Source organism: Copadichromis virginalis, linkage group LG15 (genome assembly GCF_057382275.1).
Source record: "Copadichromis virginalis isolate Kocher_CV1m ecotype Utaka linkage group LG15, C_Virginalis_male_GT1.1, whole genome shotgun sequence".
NCBI lineage: Eukaryota > Metazoa > Chordata > Actinopteri > Cichliformes > Cichlidae > Copadichromis > Copadichromis virginalis.
In genome coordinates this window covers 41,718,949-41,744,387 of record NC_140632.1, presented here as the reverse complement: position 1 = coordinate 41,744,387, position 25,439 = coordinate 41,718,949, and the positions used below count along the sequence as shown (strand labels likewise).

Sequence of the window (25,439 nt, the reverse complement as noted above, 5' to 3'; positions counted from 1 at the left end):
TCTTACGGTAGAGTTAAACTTTCAGAGTTAAATCTACTCTATTCAGTGCAAATATTTTAATACACATGATGATAATTTACTCAGTTTAGTATAAAATAAAAACAACTCCACCCTAATTTTACTCTGAGTAGAACAGAATTTTACTCTACATAGTATTTTATTCTAAATAGAGCAGAATTTTACTCAGAATTGAATTCTAATTTATTTCAAATAGAACAACATTTTCACTCCAAATAGAATTAAAATTTTACATACAACTAAATTTTACTCTAAATAGAATTAAAAGAAGAAAAATATGTGACTTTATTTCGCCCTCTATGTATTATCATTCACTGCAAGGTACAATAAATAAATCAGAAATTATTTATATTTTAACAGCCACCTTTATTGTTCACAGGAAACAGTATGGTACAATATAAAAACTGGAATCACTATCACTGTATGACACCTGTAAATCAAATGCTTTACAACAGAAAAGCTCTTCAACACAAATTACATGAGGTCCATCTCTTGTACACAAAACTTGAACCCAGAAAATGTGCCATAAACTTGAGCACAACCAAACTGGCCACATTTAAGACGAAGAGTCTTACCAGAACAGAGTCCATGGATCACTTTGAAATGCTTTATCAAGGAATTAGCATTTGTCTGGGACCTCTTGCAAATGAAACAAAACATTCCAGCTCAACACTCTTAGTAGAAAAAAAAATATTCAACGCAGCATCCGAGCCCTCAACTCTGCAATCCTAGGATTCACTTTGGTTGTATCAACATCTATCTCGTAAATGGTGGTCTGCAGGAAGTTGTACATATTGACCAGATCGTGGTCATATGACGTACCAAAGACAAAGTGAGCTTTGAAAAGCTCATCAAAACAAGCAAGAGAGCCTGGTGACTTACAAGGTACTGCATGTTTGTCTATCACAATGAAGTACTTGTGAATCACATTCCTCTGAGTGCCCACTGCAAGAAGGTATGGTTGAAGGCTCTCTGTGATGCCATCGAGATGCCCCTGGATGCTAGTTCCCGTCTGTGACACAAAGACAGATAAACGTTCCAACATGATAAGACTTCGGTTAAAAAACAAGAAGCTGACAGAATTAAGGACAGATACAAAACAGACAAAACTAGTTCAATTTTAACTACTAGCTTGTCAAAACTAGTATCTGTTATCTGTATATCTACAAAAATCTATATGCAGATATAATCTATATAAATATGTTAATTACCATGACAGTTAATTTGTTGAAATTGTAGCATTTCTATTTACAATGAACTTAAAGTTTGGAATGACTTGTTGTTTGTGTACTTTACTCAAGTGATAAAAGAAATGTGTGATGTTGCAAATACAGCCTACATATGGTTGTGGAAGACATAAAGGCTGCTTGACTGAGCTGTATACATCTCTTGGTAATGACTAAATTCATAGTTGTATTTAAACATACACCTTTTAGTTCGTCTGAAATATTGTTATCAATGTAAATATAACTAGTTATGTTTCCTTTACTGTAACTTTACCTTGACAAACTTGACAAGATGGTCACAGGCTTGTCTGGCTGAGAGCTTTCCTGGTCTCTTGCGGCCATGAGGTGATGGTGGTAACAGGTGTACAAGGATCAAAATGGATGACATGTCACTGTCCCATCCTGGAAACATAAGTAAATTGGAAACAATAATTAGCTGCCAAAACACGTTATCTGCAACTGTGTTAACACTTACATTATAAAGTTTTGAAAAAAAAAAAGCGACAGCAGGTGACGGTGTTACACTTTCAAATGCTCCAATTAAAACATAACAATAAAATTCCATTTATTTTATCTCACCATTTTCCACTTCTATTGTGCATTCAGCATTTTGCACAAGGTACTGAAGGTCATCTGATTGCGTGAGACCACGGCTTTGTTTGAGGACTTTCTGCTTGTAGATAGTGGGCCACTTCTCCAGGAACTTCACAGAGGTGGCTTCATCGAACATCAAAGTAAAATCTTGTTCAATCTGCAGAAGAGATGAAATTAAGTTTTTGAAACTCCTTGTATCAAACAACTTTTATGCTCACTTTTTTCTCAGATGCACCTCAACTTATAAATGTAACAGTGAGGGAAGTTGAAGGTAAGATAAACATACTAATCCTCCTATATCCAGGAATCTTGGGAAGTCCAAAAAGATATCAGATGACTTCACTGGATCATGAATCATCTTTTGGCGATAGTTGAAGGTCTGCTTCATCTTCATCATAACAATTCCTTCATCAGCTGTATGTTTCATCAGTGCAATAGCCTCAGAACACAAGCTGTCTGTCATTAGGCAGTTGTCTTCTCTGAAACAGTCTCTATCAGATGTTGGGCCCCCTAACAGTGGATATGAATAAGACAAAAAAGTGACACCGTGTCCTACAAGGCTTGAGAACTCAGCTAGAATTTTCATGCATGCAGTTTAGTCTCCAGATGAGTGAGACTTGAATTATAACTACTAACAATATCACATACCCATTTGCGTTTTTGACATTCTGGGAGTCTTGTTTTGTCCATTAGAAGCTTCCTTTTGGATAAACTTCAATCTCCAAGCCAGATACCCACTCCCATCTTCTGCATTGTAAAAATGCTCCTAAAATTAAATGAAATATTTTAATTAACATGTTAAAATATATTTACACTTTCAATCTGAAAATTGCAGCAATTGAGCTCCCTTGCTCGGGACTGGAGCGCTGAACTCTAAAGGGATTTAAATAATGAGAGTTAAGAAAAGGCAGCACAGAGGAAAGTCCTGCGAAAAGAAAAACATCTTCAGCTTTACTCAATCCAGAGCCAAACTGTTAAGTAAATTCTACATATATTTCATGCCTGAAAAATGTCTTACATTCACGAGTGAAAAGTAAATTGTTTGAACTTATTCTTTTTTGTACTTACATAGCCCAGCCTGCTCCTAGGATCAGCCAGGTATGGGAACAGCGTGATGATACCCTTTGCATATTTCTCTTTAACACGTCTTGAAGGACTTGTCCTACACAGACAAACACAAAGTTGAAAGTCTAAATACCACCTCTAAGAAAATAAATGAATGAATAAATGACAGCAGGGCAGGGATAGCTCAGTAGGTAGAGTGGTGGCCCCATGATCGGAAGGTCGGGGGTTCGACTCCACTGAACGGCTACCCTGAGGTACCCCTGAGCAAGGTACCGTCCCTACACACTGCTCCCCGGGCGCTGCACTGGCGGCTGCCCACTGCTTCACTGGGTGAATGGGTTAAATGCAGAGGAACTATTTCTCTATGGGGACTAACACGCACACTTAAAATGATAAATGAATTTATCATATATATACTTATGAAATAACTATGTCAGCATACCCATGTTCACTTGTCATATGTGCAACTAATATCTTGACCATGTCACGCCGTCTGCTATCCGTTAGGCTTTTTGTCCGGGCATACTCATTGATGATCCTCTCTCCTCCTGGTTTGTTCTTTAGAACATCTTCAACCATCTAAGTTACAGTAAAATAGAGCGATATAATAATATATAATCAATATATCATAAATATTTTTCTTGTGATACTAAAAAAGCTTTCAGGTTCGTTCTAGATCAAATCAAAGGTCTATAGTCACGAATACATGTTATTTTTTTTAAAGTATGTTTTAGTATAGAATTGAGGTTCATTAGATATTCATGATCACTGTGCTTCAAAGCCACCTAAAGTTCTGTTAAAAAGCACAAATAATTACCCTTAAATTTGTCTGTCTCTCAAGCACACTAACTTTTTATGTTGCCGATCTGGTCTACAATTTGCAGACCTGTGCTGAAGGAAAGACAGCAGAATCTTGTGCTTTTATGACAGTGATAATAATACATATAATATATTCAAATTTGTGTCAACTTTCTGAAAGGGTATACAGCAAACTACATAGCTTACTCGGGCAAGAGAAGTGTCGTCAGCTCTCCGTCTTGTTGTAGGACTGTGTTCCAATAATATGGTGTCATCAGAGTCCACTTCAATTTCTCCACTGGAACTGGTAAAGGAGGTGCTTGCAGAAGAATCTATCAAATCATAAAAATTATAGAGGTCACTTTTGTGCTGCCCCTGACTGCAACAATGAGGTTCATGTAGCTGGGTTTGTAAAGTGCTTTATGAGTGAGCAGTGTTGAAGATTTTTAGTTGTAGTGCCTTGATGTTCCTGTTTTAGCCAATGAGTGACAGAATCGATAACATAAACTAATTTAAGTTTATTAGTCACAACCAACCACATGACATCACATTCCATAACAAACAGAAAATCTTTTTAAATGTTTAGCAGTTATTTCTTAAATCCAGCTTCAGAAATAGTTAAATCCATGTCAGTTTTTGAGAGCAGGGCTCCATGATGTAAATTAGCCTTTATATGTTTAGTGTTTCATGTCTTCTTGCCTTCTTGTTTAAGTTTGTATGATGGTTAGTGTTATTTACACAATCATAAACATTTTAGTACCCAGCAAAATATAGGATTATTTGAAAACAATTCAGTAAATTTATTAGCTTGCCTTACACAGAACATGTTCTACTAGCCAGGACTTAAAGCATGAATGACACAGTGGCTCAGTGATTGAGTGATTCTAGTGACATTTACCTTTCTGCAGATGTTAGATTTTTCTTTGCTTAAGTTAAAATGCTGTTACCAAGCTGATGGGACATTAAACTGTTAAAAATTCCATCAGGGATAGAAACTCATCATTATTCCATTCCCGTGGGATCCTGAAAAAAGTTTGGCCAATCTTAATATTTGGACCAAGTAATTTGATAGGACAACTGACTGTGTTACGTAACTGCTCACACCCTATCAACTTGCAACCAGGAAATAAACTGGACTGTGGTTTCTCTCCCCACTACCCGGTCAATTAAAAGTTTAAAAATGACGATGATGATGACATTCCAAGATACTTACCATCTGGATTTGGACCTTGTGCTTGACAAATCTCTAGCACACCAAGGTTTTGTTTTTTCATAAGGAAATCAAAAACATCCTCATCAACTTCAGTCTTTGAGTCATCAAAAACTTTGAAGTCCAAGTTTGGAATGTTGAACTTCTTGGCAACTGTGAACATTATAAAATTGCATTATACATTTGAAATTAATACCAGAACAAGGCAAAAAAAAAAAGTGAAATTACATAAACTGAACCAGAAAAAAAGCCTAAACATTTGGTATAGCAGCTATTATAGCACCATCCCCAAAGCTTGACTGATTCACACAAGCTATGAAACACACTGGAAACTTTGATTTTTTTACTCACCACATTCCAAAAACGATGTGTAGGTCAGTTGGCCCTCAAAACAGATGTACTTTTGTTGTTCTCTATACTTTACACGCACAGCTTGCATCCTTCATGATATGAAAAGGATATTGTTAAATAATCAGATTTATTACAAATACTTGCAAAATTGAACAAAACACACACATGTATTCCTTGTATGTCTTACAATCTCACGATGCTCTGTTCTGATGAAAAAGCATGTAAAAAAAAACATAAGTAATAGAAAGCTCTACATTGCAGCAATAGGAAGTTTGTATAATGCTAATCTAATACACTAGGGGCTACAGACTGCAACCATGCACACAATTCAATTCTGAGTAAAAAACATGTGCTCACCTACCATTTTGGATAAAACATTGGTGAACAGGATTTGTTAAAAACACACTTCCCTGGTCAATTATACTACCTAAAAACAGCTATTCAGCAATGCTAAATTAAGTTTATTGAAATATAGCTGTCTGAGTGGTCGAACAACATTAATTTTGTTGGAAGCTAACATTAGCATAAACCTTGGCAATTATGTAGCATGTAAGACCCACAAACTCAGAAGCTGTAATATAATACATGCATTACCCTTCACATAAACAAAAACTCCACATTTTATTCTATATAAAATCATTATTTAGCACTTTGCTCACTTACCTGGCTTATGCTGACAGTCGCCTCCGTTCCACTGCGGGATAAGAAAATGGCGGCAGAAACGAAACTTAAGAAGCGAAAATGGGCGTGGTCTTTCTATATTACTCTGATAGAATTTCCTCTGTTTTTTGGCTCCAACTCTAGCGGCCAATTGAAGTGATTAGGTTCCAAAACGTGCAATAACTACTCTTTTAGATGAAAATGATGTTGACCCTGGAAAAATTAATCTCTCCGTTTTCCTGTGTGTCCTTCTCCTCCTCTTCAGTTCGCCTCAACATAAGCTCGTCATATTCTGTGATATGATTTACTCTGAGATGTTTGACGAGGTTAGTGATGTTGCCACAACACCGCACTTTCTTGCCGGGGCCCTGTGCTTCGTACGTCGCTTACTACATCCAAGATCAAATGAAACATCCAAGACCAAATCATCGCGCTAACTCTGAGCTCGCTATTCCGGTTCCCCGAACACACCTGTTGTTGACGATTAGTATAGCTGGATGAAGTAATGTGAGATCACTGGGTGGCCCAACAGGGGCTACGCATCGATAGTAGAAACATTGATCGGCAACCCTTTGATTGGTCGGCGAAAATGTCGAAGGAGCGCGCTCGGTATTTTTCGGCAGCAGAGCAAGAACTCTTGAGTGAGGGATTTCAGGAGTTTCAGAGTTTAATTAAAACGCAAGGGAACACTGCAAAGGCTGCAAAAGCAAGGAGAGAGGGCTGGCAGAAAGTTGCTGACAAATCAAACTCGTAAGTAATTTAATAATAACAATAATAATGGAGTGGATTTATATAGCGCTTTTCAAGGCACCCAAAGCGTTTTACAATGCCACTATTCATTCACTCTCACATTCACACACTGGTGGAGGCAGCTACGGTTGTAGCCACAGCTGCCCTGGGGCAGACTGACAGAAGCCAGGCTGCCATATTGCGCCATCGGCCCCTCTGGCCAACACCAGTAGGCGGTAGGGTAGATTTATCATATCACACCATATTATCCAATATTATATTACATTATATTATATTATAATATGTTATATTATATCCCCTTTCACATTAGAGCCACAACAGGACCCACTAGAACATGGGAACAAGTAAAAGTGAAATATAAGAATATTCTACAGAATGGTAATATTTATCACTTATATTGCTTGTCGTCTCTTGGAAAGAGACCCTGGAATACTCTGTTTGTTTGTTCATAACAGCAACCAAGAAAAGGGCAGAGCAAAAAAAAAGACAGGTGGTGGTCCTGCACCCCCTCATCAACAAGTTGGTTAAGTGAATAATACCCTCACGGGAAAATCGATATCTCTCTATGAGCACACTGTCGCGCTGAGCTAAAGGATCCTGTCTGTCCCGCAATATACGCTGAATTCTGAGGACTCTCCTTATCAATCTTGCACCTTCCGCAATGGGTTGCTCGCGTATACGGACAGGATATGACTGCGACAGACTTCCCAAATCCACCTTCACTTTTATAGCCGTGGTCTCTCATCTTGATTACACGAAGTAATTTACAATTACTACTCTGAAATATGAATTACATCTGTAATAATCACATACATGTAATAGAATGTTAATAGTACATTTCCCTTTTTTAGGGAATGACCTGTATGTATCTGTGTGAAATCAATAAAAGGATCAAGTGCTGCATTATCTTTGGTTACAGTGATGTTATTTATTTATGGTGAAACAGTGGTGGAATATCGCTGTTGCTTTCGTATGAATGACGCGGGCATACCTGCGTGGCCGCGATCTAATCCTGTTTACATAAAGTAAACCTGCTCCCCAGCAGGTTTACGCTTACGGCTCTGTTGCTATGACAGCAAGTCCCGGATGAGTTTCGGGGAACCGAACGATCCAGGATCACGCGAAATCGTCAACAATCTAATCCAGCTAACTCACTTAGCGCGGTACGAAGAACAGGCCCCGGATGTATCGCAAACCAGGTCTTGGCTGTTTGTGCACAGCAAATTCAAAAGTGTTAAATGTTTCGGTGTTAATAGTCTCCTAAAAGTAGAGTTAATTTTACTCTAAGTAGAGTCACATTCTTTTAATGTAACTCTGAGGTGTAAAATGATAGTAGTTAAAATCGAGCGTTAAAAATGAGTGTTTCTATGTCAAATCTGGAGGTGTTACAATGGAAACATTAACTCTTGACCTCTTAACTCTGAACTCCTACAGGGGCTATGACACCAACAGAGTAAATTCACAGACTCCGCCCCCAGCACGGCTCCAATCGAAGCTGAAGTGAAGCCGTTTCAGAACATTTTGCTCTACATATTTGAGTTGTTTGCCATGCTTGGTAAGTCATTTTTTCAAAGATTGTTTCAATTATTATTATGAGCTTTTACTTCTGTGGCTCTTTGGAGTTGAGACAAAGCTGTGTGAAAGGCATTAGCCATGTTGCTCGGTGATAGCATAACATTCTGTTTTAGCTAGCTGAAAGGTATTGTTTGCGGGCAAATACCACAGCCTTGAAAAAAGCTTGCATGTGAATTTTCAGTCAAACTTTTGGTCAAATACACCTAAAACAATGTGTAGAATGTGAAATGTTGGTATAATGGTGCTACTTGAAGTCTGAAAACGATCGCCCATAAAAAAACGAGCAAACAGCAGTAGCTGACGCCCTGACTGGATTCTACGTTAGCATAGATCCCTCCAGAGTTTTGTGCACACGGTTTAGGTAAAAATGAAAAAGGTTGAGGTTTTACATTTAGTTCAGTATTACCTGTTGCCTGTGTCTTTGTCTTTTGGGAAAATACTTTACATAAGTAATGGCTCAAAGAGGATTCCTTTTTTTTTTTTACTGTGCTGCAATTGTTTACTGGATGATTTGTGCCATTAATTAGTGTCAACTAATTTTTATTCAATCTCCGCACAGGATATGCTTGTGAAGATGGAATATGGGGGAGAGCAGAAGTGCGTTGAAGTTCCACAAAGGGATGAATGAAGGACATGCATATTGTATTGAAGAAATAAGTGATGAGATGCTGTTATTTGCATTTACCATGTCAGACCTTTTGACAGACAAAATTCTAATGAAAGTGAGAACATGTATACTGTTACATCTTTCAGAAAATGTTTTGAAATTGTGGTGCACAGTTCAGAATAAATGTTTTTCAAAAACCATTGCATCTTTTTAGTAAATGTTTATTTCCAAAAGAAATTTCTAGAAGTTCAGAACAGTAAAATTCCCGCTTTTTAGAATGAATTAGAAGATAACTCTTACGTAGTTAAACTAAAATACTCTTTGAGAGTTAATATATAAACTCTTAACACCAAGTGTTAAATTATCAACTCCAGACAGATTTGGTGTTTAACACTAAATCAGAGTTAACGTACCAACTCTCCAAAAAGAGTTAAATTAACACTCTCTGGTGTGGACCCATATAGACACTTTAATAGTGTTGAAATCAAATCCACACATGACTCTGTTTACACTCAGCCATTGCTGTGAGTGCGCACGCCAGGGGCTGTGACACATTTATACAGCCGTGTTTTGCACATGACTGTGAAAGTCGATAGAGGAAGTAGTTCCTTCCAATTTAGACGATCCGAATGATATAGTTTCTTTCCACTGTGTTCCTGTTAATGAAAAACTACAAATTTACCCCAGAGTACTAAAATATTGATATTTTAATATGAGAATCGATTCTAGAACATAAATTACTGGCATCGGAAGAATTGATATGTCAATATCGATCCGCACACCACTAGTAAGTAGTAAATATAAACACAAACATGCCTATTGTTAACATCACACACTGTAAACTTGTTTTTTTAGAAATTAACTTAAATATATATTTACATCTACACTTTATTATACATGATTGTCGACATGGGTTTTATATATGGATCATTATGAATATTTAAATAAACATGGATTTTAGTGTTTCAAAGCTTGTTGTAACTTTATTATAAGAGTCTATGATAGTGTGTGTATAACCCCAGCCTGAACTTCAGGTTCCAGTTTCCCTCTAGTGTCACCAAAAACATCCACTACAATAAAATCCAATCTAAAAGTCAGAGAAATTATGTGTTTTACACATTGTGTAATGCTTTTGGACCAATGTTGACATTCAAATGTGGAACACAGACCTTGCGTTGTGGGCAGCAAAAGCATATTTAACATTCAAGAACTACATCTTTGATGAAGGAGGGGCTTTGAGGCTTTTCCTGAGAGAGATTTGTCTGGGCAGAGCGACACAGATCCTGAGAGTATGTCCTGTGGATGAAGTCTCTAATCTTCCATATGTTGTCACTTTCTTCCAGTTCCTTTTAGAGGTTAAATGTCTCCAAAGCATTTTGAAACTGCTCTGAATAAATTGCGCTATTTAAATAAATTTGCCTGGCTTTGCTTTCACGATGCAAATGAACAGGTCTCTCTTTCAACTTAGCTCAAACTCCCAGTCATGCCTGTGTTTGACAGAGGCAGGAGAAGGTGCAGCACGGCAACAAAGGAGAGCGATTCTAATATCAGAAAAAGACTAATAGGCGATTATGTTAGAAACTGGAGGCTTTCTGGAAGAGGCAGCAAATGCACTGTGGACCACGGATGGCATTAATTTGCAATGCAGACTGTACATCGGCTCCAACAAAAATCTGATGGATGCAATACTTAAACTAAACAAACAGCAAAGGTCTCAGAACAAAGGAAGTGTGTGACATGTAGATGATACAGAAAACTCTTACAGCAACAGAAAAAGAGGGAAACAATCGCAGGACTTTTCTCTGTTGCTTTGATTGACATCAGAACATTTTTTTTAAGAAATCCTTCAGATGTGTGAGCTCTGTCTTTGTCTTCTACAGAGAGACTCCGCCATTAACGCAAACAGCCAGTTTTTGGACATGAACTAAATCTAAGTCACAGCACTGACCCTGTACAACTGTGTATAATAATCTCTTACATGCCTGTGTTTGCTTGTTATATTAGCTAATGTTCATATCCCACACATTCATGTGAAGTAAGCACAGGGCAGGAAAATGATGCTTTCTTTCACCGTGTTTGTGATCCCTCTGTAGTAAAACGTTTTATTAATAAAAGGTCATAGTAAAAAGGTCAGACCCAATAAATGATTCACATCCATTTCACAACAGAAAAAAGCATGAAAGCATGGTGATGCAGAGGTTAGTGCTGTTATCTCAGAGCAAGAATGTCCTGGGTTTGAAACCTGCCAGCTGGCCGGTGTGTGCATGTTCTCCCACGTGTGCGTCGGTTCTTCCAAACACATGCATATTATGTTAACTGGCAAGTCAAGTTGGCCACTGGTGTGACTGTGAGTGTAAATGTAGCTCAGGAGGTAGAGCAGGTCACCTACTGATCGGAAGGTCGGTGGTTTGATCCCTGGTTCCTCCAGTCTGCATGTCAAGTATCCTTGGGCAAGATACTAACCCCAACTTGCTCTCCAATGCATCCATCGGAGTGTGAATGTGTATAAATGTCGTTAGAAAGCACTAAGTGTAGATAAAGTGCTTGTGAGAATGGGTGTGATTGGGTGAATGAGGCATGTTGTAGCGCTTTGAGTACTCAGTGAGAGTAGAAAAGCGCTCTATAAGAATCAGTCCATTTACCACAGTCCTCTGATGAATCTGAAGTGGGAAATGTCTGTATTTGCATTCATACCTGTGAGTATATCTGCACTGCTTCGGCATCCAGAGTGAAACTGAGCTGCTCCTGGTAGTCTTATAGGTAATAATTTTAAACTTAGCAAGGGGAAAAGAAGTGATTCAAGCAGTAAGAATAATGTTGAGTAGCTGAATGTCTATACTGGCAGAATAGCTATTTACGTTAGCATGATGAGCAAACTGATGCCTTATTTCCTTGTTCCTTTTACTCTGACACACACACACACACACACACACACACACACACACACACACACACACCATTCCAATTCAGTTCAGTTCAGTTTTATTTATATAGTACCATCGCAACAGCAGTCACCTTGAGGCACTTTATAAGGTAAAGACCTCATAATAATAGAGAGAAAACCCCACCAATCAATAGAGGGAAGGAAAAGCTCCCTTTTGACAGGAAGAACCCTCGGGCACACCAAGCTGTGGGAGGGCAGCCATCTGGGGGTGAGGGAAGGGGGGCAGGACAAAAGACACAGTGTGGAAGACATAAAGAGATTAATAATAGCTAATGATTAAATGCAAAGTGTTGTATGAACACATAGTGTTTCACACTGTTTCCTTGTCTTGGCACACAGCTAACAAGTGTTTTGTACTGTTGTGATCATATTAAGTTATCTGCTGAGGAGCTCACCCATACGGAAAAGAAATAGTAAAAACTTATATGTGATTACTCATGAAAGTGGCCACTTTCATGAGTAAATCATATAAGGCTTACATGATTTACTCATGAAAGTGGCCACTTTCATGAGTAAATCATATAAGGCTTACATGATTTACTCATGAAAGTGGCCACTTTCGCATTACTTTCATACATTGTTTTAGTAAGTATCCAAAACATACAAGTTTCATTATATAATTTTTCAAGGGATCTTATATCTGTTTTCACACTTATATGCTTTTCATACAAGTTTCACACAAGACAGATACAAACTTTATAATATTTATATATATCTTTTCCATATGGGCATCCTTCCCACTGTGAAGTAAAACCTGAACGCTGCTCCACAAGCAGTAACTCGAGTCTGTGTAGAAACATTACCATGCTAGTTGTGGATTATGTGGTGAAGGATATGAAGTCAAATCAATATATTCAGAGGTCAACAAACAGCAGGCTGCACACCCTGTGTATGTATCATCAGCACACACACGCTAAAGAGGTGTTTAGTTTTGCATTTCTCTAAAAAAAACCTTCATCAGGCAGAAACATCAAAATGTATAGCATTATTTTCAAGGCTCTTCTCTAATGTCTACAAAGGAGTAAGGCCCCAAAACGAGACCTAAGAACTTTCAGAACATCTGCATCCAATCCATCCACTGGACTTGGATAATTGGTGTTAGATGTCTAGATCAGGGGTCGGTTTTAGCTGAAGTGTATTTTATTTATGTTAGTTATTTTTTTAGTTCTAAATTGGAAGATTATTGTGATATTGACATATAAAAATAAAATTATATTTAATTATTTTTTCATCGCTCAAAATCAGAGTCACACTCGTGTAAGCCGATGTACCCACCGAAACGTGTGCATTTATGGAGACTTTCAACCCCAGCCAGGCCAGTTATGGATCTTCGGATCCACATTATGTCGGCAGCTGTTCTCCACCCTGAACTATGATGAAAACAAACGCCGCTCACGCTTCACAGATGACAGCTTATAGTTCTGCGTAAAGATGAAAGTGACTTCGTACAGCCCCGATCTGCAGACGCTGTGCGCAGAGGTTCGGGACCATAAGTCCCATTGTAAACATACCACGGCAGACCTGACGATGTTTCCATGAACACGCGTTTCAGCATCTCTTTATTGACCACTTTTCACACACAGTTGCTGTGCGCATACAGCCGGCTGTAGCTTTGCAGCTCACAGCCCGACATACAGTGGGGCAAAAAAGTATTTAGTCAGCCACCGATTGTACAAGTTCCCCCACCTAAAATGATGACAGAGGTCAGTAATTTGCACCAGAGGTACACTTCAACTGTGAGAGACAGAATGTGAAAAAAAAAATCCATGAATCCACATGGTAGGATTTGTAAAGAATTTATTCGTAAATCAGGGTGGAAAATAAGTATTTGGTCAATAACAAAAATACAACGCAATACTTTGTAACATAACCTTTGTTGGCAATAACAGAGGTCAAACGTTTACTATAGGTCTTTACCAGGTTTGCACACAAAGTAGCTGGTATTTTGGCCCATTCCTCCATGCAGATCTTCTCGAGAGCAGTGATGTTTTGGGGCTGTCGCCGAGCAACACGGACTTTCAACTCCCGCCACAGATTTTCTATGGGGTTGAGGTCTGGAGACTGGCTAGGCCACTCCAGGACTTTCAAATGCTTCTTACGGAGCCACTCCTTTGTTGCCCGGGCGGTGTGTTTTGGATCATTGTCATGTTGGAAGACCCAGCCGCGTTTCATCTTCAAAGTTCTCACTGATGGAAGGAGGTTTTGGCTCAAAATCTCACGATACATGGCCCCATTCATTCTGTCCTTAACACGGATCAGTCGTCCTGTCCCCTTGGCAGAAAAACAGCCCCATAGCATGATGTTTCCACCCCCATGCTTCACAGTAGGTATGGTGTTCTTGGGATGCAACTCAGTATTCTTCTTCCTCCAAACACGACGAGTTGAGTTTATACCAAAAAGTTCTACTTTGGTTTCATCTGACCACATGACATTCTCCCAATCCTCTGCTGTATCATCCATGTGCTCTCTGGCAAACTTCAGACGGGCCTGGACATGCACTGGCTTCAGCAGCGGAACACGTCTGGCACTGCGGGATTTGATTCCCTGCCGTTGTAGTGTGTTACTGATGGTGACTGAAAGAAATCTCCGTCCCGGGTTTCTCCGTGGATCGGGTTTCCTCCAAGGCGTGAGCACCGATAAGCAGAGTTTTGTCCTTTCCTTATAAGATTCCTAATTATTCAAAGTAACGCTCAGGTATGCCGTTCAGCAGGTTAGTTACGACGTCAGGAGCAGTTAGGAGAACAAAGCGATACAGAGACTGTTCAGGTTGCTCTCCCACAATCAACTCAAAGGTTTATTCAGTATACAACAGTTTATATAGAAGAAAAAAAGGTTCGTGTGTCAGCAGGTTCTCAGTTCAAACCGGTACAGACCAAATAAGGAAACGTCTTCCTGCCTTCTGAGCAAAGAAGTATCCTTTGTGTAGTTTATCAGTTCAGCTACAATTTATGATCATCCCAGCAAAATACACTCCTAGACATAGAATACAGAGTTCTTTCATTAGTGAATTCTGAAACAAACCACCTGGCCTTTAACAAGCTCTTTTCTAGGAGATAAAGAAGGGAGGATGGGAGTAAGGGAGTGATCTCTGTGGTGTTTTCAACCTTGAGGTACCATCCTGTGATTCTTACACATTAATTCTTGGTTCACAGAGAAAGAGAAAAACAACTAGTAAATGGGCCTTATTGAGTAACAGTTTTCCTGTATAATATCACTATAAAACAATATCCTGTAAATGCTACCATGGTATCAAAATATCACAACAGTGACCTTTGTTACTTTGGTCCCAGCTCTCTGCAGGTCATTCACCAGGTCCCCCCGTGTGGTTCTGGGATCTTTGCTCACCGTTCTCATGATCATTTTGACCCCACGGGATGAGATCTTGCGTGGAGCCCCAGATCGAGGGAGATTATCAGTGGTCTTGTATGTCTTCCATTTTCTGATGATTGCTCCCACAGTTGATTTTTTCACACCAAGCTGCTTGCCTATTGTAGATTCACTCTTCCCAGTCTGGTGCAGGTCTACAATACTTTTCCTGGTGTCCTTCGAAAGCTCTTTGGTCTTGGCCATGGCGGAGTTTGGAGTCTGACTGTTTGAGGCTGTGGACAGGTGTCTTTTATACAGATGATGAGTTCAAACAGGTGCCATTCATACAGATAACAAGTGGGGGACAGAAAAGCTTCTTACAGAAGACGTTACAGGTCTGTGAGAGCCAGAGATTTTCCTTGTTTGAGGTGACCAAATACTTATTTTCCACCCTAATTTACGAATAAATTCTTTACAAATCCTACCATGTGGATTCATGGATTTTTTTTTCACATTCTGTCTCTCACAGTTGAAGTGTACCTCTGGTGCAAATTACTGACCTCTGTCATCATTTTAAGTGGGGGAACTTGCACAATCGGTGGCTGACTAAATACTTTTTTGCCCCACTGTATACCAACAACAGCAGAGAGAGCACAGACGTTAATGCGGCGAGGCGTGATTGCGGGTGCCGCTCAGGTGCGTCCGACTCCCCTGCTGCGGCGCTGCAGACCACGCCCCACCACACATATTAACCTGGTAAAATACATATTTAGGCAGAATTTTGCAAATATCTATTTTACTTTTTTTGTCATGGTCCTGCGCCATGTTGGCCCAGTATTCTTAGTTTTTGTGTGTTTTTGTATTTTGTTCCCTATTTATGCCTTGGTTCCTAGGTTATTTAGTTAAGATGTTTCTTATTTGGTTACCTCCTGTGTGCCCCTGTGTATCTGTGAGCCCTCGTCTCTCCTTGTGTTTTATTCCATGTTTTCCCCAGCCCGTTATGTCTGTGTTCTCCCCGTGCTCTCTCTCCTCCTGTCTGAACCTCTGTGTACTTCCTGTTTTACTTTGATAGTCTCTCGTCAGTATGCGTCATGTTGTGTTCACTCCTGCCCTGTCTCGTTATGATTATCTGTGTCAGCTGTGTTCCCCGTGTGCTCCCACTTCCCTCGTTAACTCTCTGTGTATTTATGTGCATGTCTCCATCAGGTCAGTGTTGCGTCGTCAATGTCTTCTCCCCGAACCTGTGTGTCTTTCTGTGTTCCCACGGTCTTCTGTTAGTATTCCCAGTTTAGTTCTGTTCCTTTGTGAAACCTGCAATAAAGCAGTGATTTTGAGTTCAGTTCCTGCCTCCGTGAGTTTTGCGTTTGGGTCCTCATCTGCCTCCACACAGCCGGTTCATGACAGTACGACGCGACCAGTAATGGACCCAGCAAACTCCCTACGGAACCGGCAGCGTGCAGACCCCGCCTTCCCTAACGAGAGGAGAAGGCAGGAGGCTCGGCATGCCCGGGAGCGCGAGTCTGCCTTTTATGGGACTCGATTGGCTCTAGGTGGGCCGCGCAGCCTCCAAACTACAAACGCTGCTGCCTTTTCCCCACATCATCCCACGGTGATAAGAGTTGGAGGATTCAGCCTATCGCCTGCCACAACTCCTCCGGCCTTCTCAACTTCCGGTTCACCTCCCCAGTCGCCGCCCACGTCCCGCGCAAAAAAGAGGGTTACTCGGCGGCCGAGGAGAGATTTCGTGCCTCCGACAAGCAGCCTATCTCCGCTGCAGTCCTTTGCGCTCTTCCATGGGACTTCCACGCTCGGAGCTGCAAAAGCTCCCTGTCTCTTCGGCGCAGCCCGGCCCGTCATCGGCTCGGTCAGCCGACGTCTCTGGGGTGCCCGCATCTACAGCCTCGGGAACTTACGGCACAGTTCCCAGGAAAAAACGACGCTCACGCCGTCGCCACCCTAAAGTTACTGAGCAAACTCCGGTGGTGAGTGAATCTGACTCTTTCTTCCATGCCACTTCCAAGTCGGACCAACTCGGACAATATTATGTTCCTGAGTCCGCAGTTTTCCACGTCTGTAACTCATCAGAGACGAATAGTGAGTTTGAAAATGACTGTGTTTCCAGGCCTCATAACATTTCTAAGTTCACCTCTGCACCTATTAAGTATGAGACTGAGTTCATTGCCCCCCTAGAGACTGCAGTTCTGTGTGTGTCATCCCAGAGACCGTTAACTCTGTGTCTGGTAATTCTGGGTCAGTTAATCCACAGCCTGCATTACCTACCCTCACGTCCCTGTTTGAGAATGACTGTTTTTCCTTTGCTCCTCCCAGGTCAGCAGTAATTAACACACAGGCTAATAATCTCACCTTAGAGAAGCAAAAGACTAATTTTGAGTTGCATACTTGTGAACTGAATATTAAAACAAACAGTCCTGTGGTTCCTGTTCCTGCTGAAACCAGAGGGGACCCCCTGGAAACTGACCTGTGTGTCTTCCAACCTTCAAAGGCTGCGCTTTCTGTTCCTCAGGTTGCTTTTGACCCGCTGTCACATTTAGCTCTTCCTGCCTTGTCTGTTAGCTCTGACTCTGTTTCTCCAGGGATAAAGAATGTTGCTCCTCTCGAGTTAACACTAGCTGATGCGAAGTCTGTTAACTCGGGTTTGGAAAACACTAAGACTGTGCATTCCATCACAGTTGTTAAGGTTAAGGGCAACAAGTTACCGTCCGTCATGTGTAAACTGCTAGGGAAGCTCAGGTTGACTATTCCGGAGTTAGTTTCACACCCAGTTGCCTCAGACACCACCTGTGTTACTGAGTATACTCCTGTACCTGCTGAGTATAAGACTGTGGATGGTGTTTCTTCACTCCTGGACTATGCTGCTCTCCAACCTGCGTATTTAGAAACAGTCTATGAGAATGCTTCTATGTCTATAACGCCTCCCTCTGAGCCAAGAATTACAGACTCTAACTCTGCTAAGCCTGGATCTTTCTGTACGATGACTGTTTTAAAGACTGCTACCTCTAACATGGACAGCTTAAGAACAGCAGAGTTGCTAAGATTGGCCTGCTATAAGTCTCTGTTTGCTGAAACTGTGTTTGGCTCCACTAACTTGGTTGTCCCAGTGTCTGTTACTGCTCCTGAACTCAGCTCTCCAACTCTAGTTCCTGTAACCAGGGCGGCGCGGGCCCAGCTTTCCCCTGCTCCCGTATCAGTTTCTCGGGAGAGGGTGGCTGAGGTCCAGCTGGTCCCCGCTTCTGTCCCCAGCCTGGCAGAGGCTCCGTTCATCCCGGCGCCCGTACCTGCTCCTCGGGTGGGGTTGATGGACACCCAGCCTTTGCCTGCTCCTGTTCCGGTTCCCCGGGTGAGGTCAGCCGTGACCCTGCCGACTCCTGCACCCGTCTCAGTTCCTCGGGTGGGAGCGACAGAGGTCCAGCTAGCTCCTGCACCTACACCGGCCCCCAGGGTAAAGGCAGCCAGAGCCCAGCTCGTCCCTGCACCCGTATCTGTTCCTCGGATGGGGATGGCTGGTGTTCGGCCAGGCCCAGCACCCATTCCTGTTCCCCGGAGGAGAGCAGCCAAGAGCCAGTCACCTGCTCAATCACAAGTTCAACTACCTGCTGACCCACCATCACTACAACCACAACTACAACTTGCACTTCTGTCCATAGCGCAGTCATTAGCTCAGTTATTAGCACAGTTTCCTGTTTTGTCACCAGCTCAGTCTCTAGCACAGTTATCAGCTCCATTACCTGCTCAGTCATCCGCTCTGTTACCACCTCAGCGTCTTACTCCATTGCCTGTTCAGTTAACGGCTCAGTCATTATTAGCTCTGTCATTACCTCTGTCACCAGCTCAGTTCATAGCTCAGCAACCCGCTCAGACGCTGTCAACCTCAACTGGAAGCCTTTGTGGGCTTTCTCCACCAGCTGAGGACTGCGTGGTACTGACGGACTTTGGACAGACTGTTTGCCCTGCACAGCCCCAGCCGTTGCATCCCAAGCCAACTGCGTGCCCTGTGCAGCTACAGTTAGCGTCCGCTGAGCCAGAGGTCCCCGCATCTGCTGGCTCTGCATCCGTCTCCGCTGGGGTTTCAGGAGGACCCCTCCAGCCGCTCCTCGTTTCCGCTGGGGGTTCAGGAGAACCTCTCCAGCACCTCCTCGTCTCCGCTGGCGGCTCTGCTCAGCCCGGCCAGCACCTCCTCGTCTCCGCTGGCGGATCAGGGGAACCTCTCCAGCCGCTCCTCATCTCCACTGGCGGCTCAGGTCAGCCCGGCCAGCACCTCCTCGTAACCGCTGGCGGCTCAGGTCAGCCCGGCCAGCACCTCCTCGTCTCCGCTGGAGGGTCCAAGGGACCCGTTCAGCCATTGCCTGGTCCGGCCTCTGTATCAGCTGCACCCACGCCCGGTCCGGCTCCCGCATCGCCTTCGCCTGGTCCGGCTCCCTCGCCTGTGGCTGCCACGCCACCGTCTGGTCCTGCCTCGTCTGGTCCTGCCTCGTCTGGTCCTGCCTCGTCTGTTCTCTTCTCGGGAAGAATTTGCCGCAATGAAGCGCCTCGGCATAGTGCAGCGCTCGAATAGTGCCTGGGCTTCTCCGCTACCCATGGTGCCCAAGTCAGACGGTCGGTGGCGGCCGTGTGGGGATTTTCGCCGTTTGAATAATGTCACGGAGAATGACCGTTACCCCATTCCCCACATCCAGGATTTTTCCGCCCACCTCGCCGGCACCTCGATTTTTTCTAAAATTGACTTGGTGCGGGGGTATCACCAGGTTCCCGTGCGCGCCGAAGACGTCCCCAAAACTGCCGTTATTACCCCTTTCGGCCTGTTTGAATTTTTGCGCATGCCGTTCGGCCTGAAAGGCGCCGCCCAGACTCTTTAGCGGTTGATGGACTCCGTTTTGCGCGGGCTGCCTTTCGTCTTCGTGTACCTTGACGATATATTGGTGGCCAGCTGCTCTGAGAGTCAGCACGCGTCCCATCTGCATCAGGTTTTCCAGCGCTTGGCGGCACACGGCCTGATCGTCAACCCCTCCAAGTGCCAGTTCGGCTTGCCGGTTCTGGATTTCTTGGGCCACCGCATTTCCGCTGATGGTGTGGTTCCATTGCCAGACAAGGTCCGGGCCGTTTCGGCTTTTCCGCGTCCTGCGTCCGTTAAAGCGCTGCAGGAGTTCTTGGGGATGGTCAATTTCTACAACCGCTTTCTCAGAGCTGCGCACCTGCTGCAGCCTCTCTATGCTGCCTTGAAGGGTAAAACAGCTAAGAACCTGATTGATTGGCTCCCTGAACACATCCAGGCATTTTCTGGGGCCAAGACTGCGCTGGCAAACGCCGCCCTGCTGGCCCACCCGTTTCCGTCGGCGGAGATTGCGTTGACCTCCGACGCGTCGGACGTGGCAGTGGCCGCAGTGTTAGAACAGCGGGTCTCCGGTGTCTGGCAACCGCTCGCTTTTTTTAGTTGCACACTTAGAGACAGTGAGCGCAAATATAGCGTTTTTGACAGGGAGTTGCTGGCCCTACACCTCGCCACACGGCATTTTCGTTTTTTTCTCGAGGGTCGGAGCTTCACCGCGTACGTCGATCATAAACCTTTGACATTCGCGATGTCCAAGGTCTCTGATCCGTGGAGCGGGCGCCAGCAGCGCCAGTTGGCAGCCATTTCCGAGTTCACAACTGACATTCAGCACGTGGCTGGTAAGTCCAACTGCGTGGCTGACTGTCTATCCCGCGTGGTGGTTTCTCCTGTTTATGTTGGCATAGACGTTGAGGCTATGGCCGCTGACCAACAGGCCGACCCAGACGTCCTTGCCCTTCGGTCTGCGCAAACGGGCCTTGTACTGGAGGACAGACCAGTGTGGAACGGCGGGCCTAGCCTGCTTTGCGATGTTTCCACCAGCCGTCCACGACCTGTAGTTCCCCTTTCGTGGCGTCGTCGCGTTTTCGACTCCATACACGCCCTCTCTCATCCAGGCGTCCGGGCCTCGGTCAAGCTGGTCAGCTCTAGGTTTGTTTGGCCGGGCCTTCGTAAATCGGTGAAAGACTGGGCAGCCGCGTGCATCCCATGCCAACGCGTTAAGATCCATAGGCACACACAGGCGCCCCTCGAATCCTTCCGCGTTCCAGGGAGGCGTTTTGATCATGTGCATGTGGATCTGGTTGGTCCTCTGCCGCAGTCACAAGGTTTCACGCACCTTTTGACTGTAGTGGACCACACAACCCGCTGGCCTGAGGCAGTGCCTCTGGCGTCCACTAAAGCAGCAGCAGTGGCCAGGGCATTTTTGTCAACGTGGGTTTCGCGTTTAGGTCCCCCCGCCGACATTACCTCAGACAGGGGCCCCCAGTTCGTTTCCGAGCTTTGGTCTGCCAAGGCTGACGGCATGGCGGTCAAGGTTCACCGCACCACTGCGTACCACCTGCAGGCCAACGGGATGTGCGAACATTTCCACCGGTCGCTTAAGGCCGCGTTCCGTGCTTCTCTCACAGATGGCAACTGGGTTGACCGCCTTCCATGGGTTTTACTGGGGTTGCGCTGCGCGGTTAAAGAAGACCTTGGGGTTTCCCCGGCTGAACTTGTCCTTGGTCAGCCCCTCTGGGTCCCTGGGGAATTCTTGCCTGAGAGCCCACCCCCGTGCTTCGCTCCCTCTGTGCCGTCTCTCCGTCCCCCAAGAGACTCGTTTTCTCTTCCTGGCCCAGTGCACCATTGTGTGCCTGACACCTTTGTTCCGAGGTCGTTGGACTCTTCGCAGTTTGTTTTTGTCAGGCATGACGCTCATAGGCCTCCGCTGCGTCCACTGTATGACGGCCCCTTTCGGGTTATTCAACCGGGCCGGAAGCATTTCCATTTGGATTTTGGGGGTCTGTTTCTATTGACAGACTTAAACCAGCACATGTGCTTCTGGATGACCAGGTGGTGCTGGCTCAGGCCCCCCGCCGTGGCCGCCCGCCTTCCACTGGACTGGACAACCCTGCTTCTTCCTCTGGGAGCGCCCCCCACCTGGCGGGGCCCGAGCTATCTTCAGTTTTTCCTGACCGCCCGTGCCAGCCTGGCCCTCAGGGTCGTTTCCCCTCCGCCAGCTCTCCACCTCCCCGGTTCAGCCGTTCTGGACGTTTAATTAAAGCAAGGGTTCTGGACTAGGGGACTAGTAACATAAGCACTATAGTAACATAAGCGCTATAGTGACATAAGCGCTATAGTAAAATAAGCACTATAGTAACATAAGCGCTATAGTAACATAAGCACTATAGTAACATAAGCGCTATAGTAAAAAAAGCACTATAGTAAAATAAGCGCTATAGTAACATAAGCACTATAGTAAAAAAAGCACTATAGTAAAATAAGCACTATAGTAAAATAAGCGCTATAGTAACATAAGCGCTATAGTGACATAAGCACTATAGTAAAATAAGCACTATAGTAACATAAGCACTATAGTAACATAAGTACTATAGTAACATAAGCTCTATAGTAACATAAGCGCTATAGTAAAATAAGCACTATAGTAACATAAGCACTATAGTAAAATAAGCACTATAGTAACATAAGCGCTATAGTAACATAAGCACATAAGTAACATAAGCGCTATAGTAAAATAAGCACTATAGTAACATAAGCTCTATAGTAACATAAGCGCTATAGTAAAATAAGCACTATAGTAACATAAGCACTATAGTAAAATAAGCACTATAGTAAAATAAGCACTATAGTAACATAAGCACTATAGTAAAATAAGCACTATAGTAAAATAAGAACTATAGTAAAATAAGCACTATAGTAACATGAGCGCTATAGTAACATAAGCGCTATAGTAAAATAACCGCTATAGTAACATAAGCGCTATAGTAAAATAAGCGCTATAGTAAAATAAGCACTATAGTAAAATAAGCGCTATAGTAACATAAGCGCTATAGTAACATAACCACTATAGTAACATAAGCGCTATAGTAACATAAGCGCTATAGTAACATAAGCGCTATAGTCAAATAAGCACTATAGTAACATAAGCACTATAGTAACATAAGCACTATAGTAACATAAGCTCTATAGTAACATAAGCACTAAAGTAAAATAAGCACTATAGTAAAATAAGCGCTATAGTAAAATAAGCGCTATAGTAACACAAGCTCTATAGTAACATAAGCTCTATAGTAACATAAGCACTATAGTAAAATAAGCACTATAGTAACATAAGCTCTATAGTAACATAAGCTCTATAGTAACATAAGCACTATAGTAACATAAGCACTATAGTAAAATAAGTTCTATAGTAACATAAGCACTATAGTAACATAAGCACTATAGTAAAATAAGCTCTATAGTAACATAAGCACTATAGCAACATAAGCTCTATAGTAACATAACCACTATAGTAACATAAGCACTATAGTAACATAAGCGCTATAGTAACATAAGCTCTATAGTAACATAAGCGCTATAGTAACATAAGCGCTATAGTAACATAAGCACTATAGTAACATAAGCGCTATAGTCAAATAAGCGCTATAGTCAAATAAGCACTATAGTAACATAAGCACTATAGTAACATAAGCACTATAGTAACATAAGCTCTATAGTAAAATAAGCACTATAGTAAAATAAGCGCTATAGTAAAATAAGCGCTATAGTAACACAAGCTCTATAGTAACATAAGCTCTATAGTAACATAAGCACTATAGTAAAATAAGCACTATAGTAACATAAGCTCTATAGTAACATAAGCTCTATAGTAACATAAGCACTATAGTAACATAAGCACTATAGTAAAATAAGCTCTATAGTAACATAAGCACTATAGTAACATAAGCACTATAGTAAAATAAGCTCTATAGTAACATAAGCACTATAGCAACATAAGCTCTATAGTAACATAAGCACTATAGTAACATAAGCACTATAGTAAAATAAGCTCTATAGTAACATAAGCGCTATAGTAACATAAGCGCTATAGTAACATAAGCACTATAGTAACATAAGCACTATAGTAAAATAAGCTCTATAGTAACATAAGCACTATAGTAACATAAGCGCTATAGTAACATAAGCGCTATAGTAACATAAGCGCTATAGTAACATAAGCACTATAGTTAAATAAGCTCTATAGTAACATAAGCACTATAGTAACATAAGCGCTATAGTAACATAAGCACTATAGTAACATAAGCATTATAGTAAAATAAGCTCTATAGTAACATAAGCACTATAGTAACATAAGCGCTATAGTAACATAAGCGCTATAGTAACATAAGCACTATAGTAACATAAGCGCTATAGTAACATAAGCACTATAGTAACATAAGCACTATAGTAAAATAAGCTCTATAGTAACATAAGCACTATAGTAACATACGCACTATAGTAACATAAGCGCTATAGTAACATAAGCGCTATACTAAAATAAGCGCTATAGTAACATTAGCACTATAGTAACATAAGCGCTATAGTAACATAAGCACTATAGTAATGTAAGGTAGTGACTGGAATAAGTCACAAGGTGTCGCTGTTGAGCTGCATATATGGTGTAAATGTTAGCAATTTTGGCCATTTGTCCTCTGCAGGACACCGTACTTTAGATTTCTTGTTCGCGCGGGCGCCATCTTGGGTCAGTGTTTGCTGTGATTTGCGAAGGTAAGCACTGCCAGTGGCGAACTGCATCAGTTTTGTGTTGTACTCATTCCCGAGACCGTGGAATGTTGTAGAAGGCATGGTTATTTTTACTTAATGTGTATTCTGTGTATATGTGTTGTTGTATTTTGCAATGTTGATGGTCACGGAGTGTTTGCTGTGATTTGCGAAGGGCCAGCAGCAGAGTTGGAGTGGTGTTTGCCCCTGCTTCCGAATAAACGGCACGGTCCGAGCCACAAATTGAGCGCCTGTGTCCGACTGGTCTCTCTGCGGTGCACCCCAATCAAACACAAACTAACACAACGCAGAGTCCGGGGTGTAGGGAGGCCCCTGCACTGGTTGGGTTACATCTTTGGTGCCGTGACCCCGGATTTGTGGCACTTCGAGACCGAAGAGAAAGCAATGCCGACACCCCCCAGCTACGCTGCCACAGTAAGAAGTGTTGCCATCTGATGGGGTGCTGAACTAAGTATATAACGGCCTGTGCAGCTGTATTACTGGGACCTTCATCTCCCCAGCCATATCCTTTGAAAGTGAAATCTTGGGGTGGTTTCATTTGAGGGTTTTCTGTCCCTGGAAAAAAAAAAAAAAAAAAAAAAAAAAAGAGACTCAGAGACTTGAATTGTAGCGAGAATGTTAAATGATGTTCCTTGTCCATAATGATAATCATCGGATACGGTTAAGAAATTGCTGATGATTTGGGTCATTCACAACCTCTGTGCTGA

The 25,439-nt window shown here is 42.6% G+C and overlaps 1 protein-coding gene and 1 long non-coding RNA gene across 2 annotated transcripts; one reads left to right on the top strand and one right to left on the bottom strand.

Moving 5' to 3' along the window:
* Positions 1–383: 383 nt before the first annotated feature.
* LOC146693082 (uncharacterized) lies at positions 384–5,981 on the bottom strand. The gene is made up of 11 exons (XM_085431184.1): positions 5,926–5,981; positions 5,263–5,351; positions 4,915–5,064; positions 3,909–4,033; positions 3,346–3,482; positions 2,907–3,000; positions 2,487–2,604; positions 2,125–2,348; positions 1,824–1,995; positions 1,519–1,646; positions 384–1,030 (listed from the first exon to the last, which is right to left on the bottom strand). Exons 2-11 carry the CDS (start codon positions 5,348–5,350, stop codon positions 713–715), a joined length of 1,554 nt encoding a protein of 517 aa, XP_085287310.1. The 5' UTR covers position 5,351; positions 5,926–5,981; the 3' UTR covers positions 384–712.
* A 2,118-nt stretch (positions 5,982–8,099) lies between these two features.
* LOC146693081 (uncharacterized) lies at positions 8,100–9,054 on the top strand. Its single transcript, XR_014915046.1, has 2 exons — positions 8,100–8,227; positions 8,807–9,054. It is a non-coding gene; the product is annotated as an uncharacterized LOC146693081 (long non-coding RNA).
* The last annotated feature ends 16,385 nt before the right edge of the window (positions 9,055–25,439 follow it).